General features: G+C 40.7%; 1 protein-coding gene across 1 annotated transcript; it reads left to right on the top strand.

The window, feature by feature from the left end:
- The first annotated feature begins 339 nt into the window (after positions 1–339).
- Positions 340–3,711, top strand: LOC124068274 (trypsin inhibitor ClTI-1-like). The gene is made up of 4 exons (XM_046406385.1): positions 340–458; positions 1,156–1,244; positions 2,035–2,144; positions 3,437–3,711. The coding sequence occupies exons 1-4, from the start codon at positions 401–403 to the stop codon at positions 3,486–3,488; spliced, it is 309 nt and encodes a 102-aa protein (XP_046262341.1). The 5' UTR covers positions 340–400; the 3' UTR covers positions 3,489–3,711.
- The last annotated feature ends 709 nt before the right edge of the window (positions 3,712–4,420 follow it).

Raw genomic sequence — 4,420 nt, forward strand, 5'->3', positions numbered from 1 at the left:
ACCTGCTAACATGGAGGGGGAGGAGTTTATGCACACACACTCACTCATGTACAACATTGCTTGTTATTATGCTATCGTTACCTATTTTTTTGGAGGATTTTCCAAATTTGTTTTGGAGCAGTGAGAGCATATAGCCAACATTGTAAATAAACAACTCAACCTAAGTTTGACGACAGTTTTATCTATCACTGATAGAGCACTGGCTTTGAATGATGTTAGTTTAAGATATTTTATGGAGGAAACTACTTTAACCTGTTTGGGTTTTCAGCCTGCGCGGGGCTATCGCTGGCCATTGCGATCCAGCCAATCACAGGACAGCTAAAGGCTTACATATTGTGTATAAAAGGAGAACATAATGTGTGAAAGGAACACCTGCTACCCAAAGTAACACGTACACACAATGGGAGTCATGAAGCTGACTGTGTTGCTGTGTTCTGTCCTGCTGCTCGCTGACTCTGGTGAGTTCATTAACTGCATGAAGTAAACAAGTTATTTGGTTGTACTCTTTTAACAATACAGTGACAGGATAAAGAATTTTCCACTGCTTCCTGTGGTGATTTTCCTGTAACGCGCAATGTTTTTAGAACTAGACACTTAAACACACAAGACAGAATACAGCAGTACACTGTGTTATTGTAAAAAAAGAGACAAAATGAAAATAAAGTAGTATTAAAAGATAAAATAACACTAAGAACACTGACTGAGGAGGTTGATGAGCTGGGACTCAGTGGCCACACTGTTTGTTACACATTAATTAACACATTAATTAATTGTTACACCTCAAACTGGGGTGTAACAATTAATTTCAGGTTTTCTCAACAAGGTGAAGAGTATTGATCTGAGCACTGAGCCTTGGGGAACTCTGTGACCAACTTTGGTGTGTATGGAGGATTTGTAGTTTACATGCACAAACTGGGATTGATCTGATAAACAGCACTTAAACCAGGTTAATGTTCCAGTCTGTGTAATATGATACAGAGGTTTATGGTATTGCATGCAGCAACCAAAATCCGACAGTACAAGAACAGAGACATTTCCCTTGTCTGATGTAATTAGAAAGTCATTTGTAACTTTGCTAACTGCAATCTCTGAACTATGATGCACTTTAAACCAACGTGTGTGTGTGTTTGTGTGTGTGTGTCTGCATGTGTTTAGTCCTGTCTGAGGACAGTCATTTTCCAGACGGTGATGAGATGACGATGCCTGACGTGCCAGAACAAGAAGCTCTGGCTGCACCAAGAGAGGTGAGAGGCTAGAACAAGCTGACTCATCACTAACATGTCACTACTGGAATGAACTGCAACACCAAGTTCTGCTATGAAATTCTCCTTACGTTATTTTTTATGACATCTGCCATTTTGCAAGAAGCTAAAACCAGTGCGGTCTAACACAAAGTCCTGCAATAAAGCATCCCTTCATGTGTTTCACATATTTCAGTGTTCAGTTGTTCTTGAACATTTGTTTTCTAGCCGCCCACACTGATATAAATGGAGCAGATGAAATGCCCGTTCAAGAGCGACACCTCAGTGACCAGACATTTGATCAGCGCAAAACAGTGAAGGCAAAAGAGAAAATGATAACCGTTGTGAATGGAGGAGTTATTGCAGGTCTGTTGTACTGAAATGCGTTCGTGAATATCTCAGGAATGTATGTGAATCAGCCCCGTCGTGATGAACTGTACTACCAGGGTGTGAACTGGAACAAAGGAACATCCCTCCCATCTTAAAGTCTTACTCACTGGCTATCACTTAGTTTCAGGATAAAGTTTAAGCTACTGGCACTTTTATGTAAATGTACTTCTGACCCAAAAACCTAGATAAATACCTGATTTGCTGTCTGAGCCAAACCACAGATTTTTAATGCCTCTGAATCCAGTGAGGAGCAACATCAAGGGACCGTCTACACCGAATGTCTTTAAAACAAGTCCAGGAAGGACAGTTTCTTTCAGGAAATGGCAATTAACAACTAACTGTGAGGATAACCAAACACCTGAGTGTTTAATCAGTAATATTGTGTGACTGTGTTTGTGTGCAGCCGGACTGTGAGAAGTATGAAGGACAAATCTGCACCAAGCAGTATGATCCAGTATGTGGCAGTGATGGAAACACTTATGGCACAGAGTGTGTTCTCTGCCAGCAGAACAGGCATGTAACACACCCACGCACACGCATGCACAAACACACACACACACACACACTCACCTCTAATCTCTCAGTTTGTTTTGGAGGTTTCAGAGCACTTGTGATCCCAAAAGGTCATTCGTCTGCCATTTACGATTGATAAACTGCAACACACACACATCAGGACATGAAGGTTATGTTTTTATCACACAAGGAAAACAGTCAGCTTTGAATGTACTGAATACATTTGCTGGTTCTGATCTTTTCCAGCTGCGCATGAGGCTGCCAGGAGCTCCCCAAAATGTTGCTACGCTTTTGTTTTAATTTGCTATTTTTGCCTTTTATTGAAGCAAGTATTGTTTATGACAAAACACTCAAAATCAGCCAGACAAGCAGGACCAAACGCCACCCAAATCAGTGCAATCGTGCCGGGAAGAGAAGCCAGTTTGACTTCCTCTGTTTGACAGTCACTTTCACAGGAGAGATTGTGTTGAGCTGTGTGACATGCTGGTGGAATTTAGGTGAAACAGTTCAGAGGCCAGTTTGATTAAAATCACTAGATGCATCAAAATACCACCCGGTGGTCTGTCGTGTAAATTCTAATGACCTTACACAGTTTCTGTATTTCTGAGGATTTAAATTCACATCCACACAGCAAAAAATATCAGTGAAACCTCGGGGCAGATAATACAGTGGACTTCTCCACAGTTAATAAGATAAAACAGGCCTTTATCAGTCCCGCTCTGGGGAAATTCACATAATTTATTCACATAAATATTCGACATCTCAGAGATGCTGTCCCTCCCTGTGTTAGAACACACTAAAAACTTCTCAGCAAATAGAATGTGATTCTCGTCATTTCCTCTCAGTATATTTTGGTTATTTACCTGATGGCTTGTTCGGTGTGCAGTTTACTTGTGTCACAACACGCAGTCAGTGACGTTAGCCTGGTGGAGGTCACTTAACGGAAATAATTAAGCATAACTAGAACAGTTAAGCATTCAGGCTGCTGTCACTAACTCGGCTCTGAATTCACAGACAGCTCGCTCCAACATGTGCAGTATTCAGGCATGGCAGGAGGCACAGCACAAACAGAAACACCATTCAGAAGAGTTGTTAAGCTTTAAATGAAGAATTGTATGTTTTTCCAACCTTTGTGGCTTAATACTCAGGCTGTTCACTCTTTTCACCTTTTGGGATACAGTAGCACAAGTCTCCATGCACATCTGCAAATTATTTTTGTTACAGTAACATCCTCAAAAGCATTAACAAATGCACAAGATGTGGTAACAACATGTGCTGTTTTTCTCCAACAGACAACAGAAGAAGAATGTGAAAGTGGCAGGCAAAGGGGTGTGCCCTTCTTAACAGACACACACACACGCACACACACACACACACACACACACACACGCGCGCGCGCACACGCACACACACACACACACACACACACACTGGCTATGTAACCTGCCTTCTCAATAAAGACACAAACTGCACATGTCTTTTGTGTTATTGTATTCAGCACATGAAATGTGGTGTTAATTCGAGTAAGCAGAATATGTTATAATATGTTTAATGTCTCTATGTTGTGTCGGTTTTTTGCTTTTCCTGTTTTTCCTTTTCTTTTTTCCTTCTCCTGTGAGAACAACGAAACCTGCGTTTTCGTTGTTCGTATTCAGATCTGAGAGGGTGTGTGTGGATTCCTTCCACAGGATCACACAGCAGTCTTCGATGTGTCATGACGCTAAAAAGCTGATCTCTCTTCACTTTTGCCTCCATTCATGTTTAAGGATTAATCCATCCAGTTAAAACAAGTCAAGTCGTATCCTGTCACACGTCCATCTCTGCTGTCCACGTCTCTGATAACATGAAAATTAACGGCTGAAGGGAGAGAATGTTCAAAACCCAGAGGAGAACAATTTCAGAAGATACTTTTATTGAAATACCAATAATATTAATAATACTTTGTTTACAAATCGATTGTAATTATTGGAATATCATCAGCCATTAGTGAAGCAATTTGGGAAATTACAAGGAGATTGAACAGCCCTTAAAATTAAAAGCCAGTCAGGTAGGATGAAAACAAAATGTATTGAGATTTATTGATTATTGAGAGATGAATTCTAAAAAGTACAGTACAGGAAAGTACAGTCTCCATGGGCTGGATTTGTCTTTTGATGTTTGTTTCAGTCAAAGATACAGTAAAGAAAAGGATGAAGATCTGGATGTCATGACACCTGGACGGGTGGAGCTGCTGCGGAGACGGGACATTTATACCTGAAAATGATCTACATCTTTCT

The sequence above is a fragment of the Scatophagus argus genome, chromosome 12 (genome assembly GCF_020382885.2).
Source record: "Scatophagus argus isolate fScaArg1 chromosome 12, fScaArg1.pri, whole genome shotgun sequence".
In the NCBI taxonomy this organism is placed as follows: Eukaryota; Metazoa; Chordata; class Actinopteri; family Scatophagidae; genus Scatophagus; species Scatophagus argus.

Excerpts from the sequence above, each read along its gene's own strand:
- LOC124068274 (XM_046406385.1), top strand. The coding sequence starts at position 401 with ATGGGAGTCATGAAGCTGACTGTGTTGCTGTGTTCTGTCCTGCTGCTC. Across the intron at positions 459-1,155 it reads CCTGCTGCTCGCTGACTCTG|TCCTGTCTGAGGACAGTCAT; the intron begins GTGAGTTCATTA and ends GCATGTGTTTAG. Across the intron at positions 2,145-3,436 it reads GTTCTCTGCCAGCAGAACAG|ACAACAGAAGAAGAATGTGA; the intron begins GCATGTAACACA and ends TTTCTCCAACAG.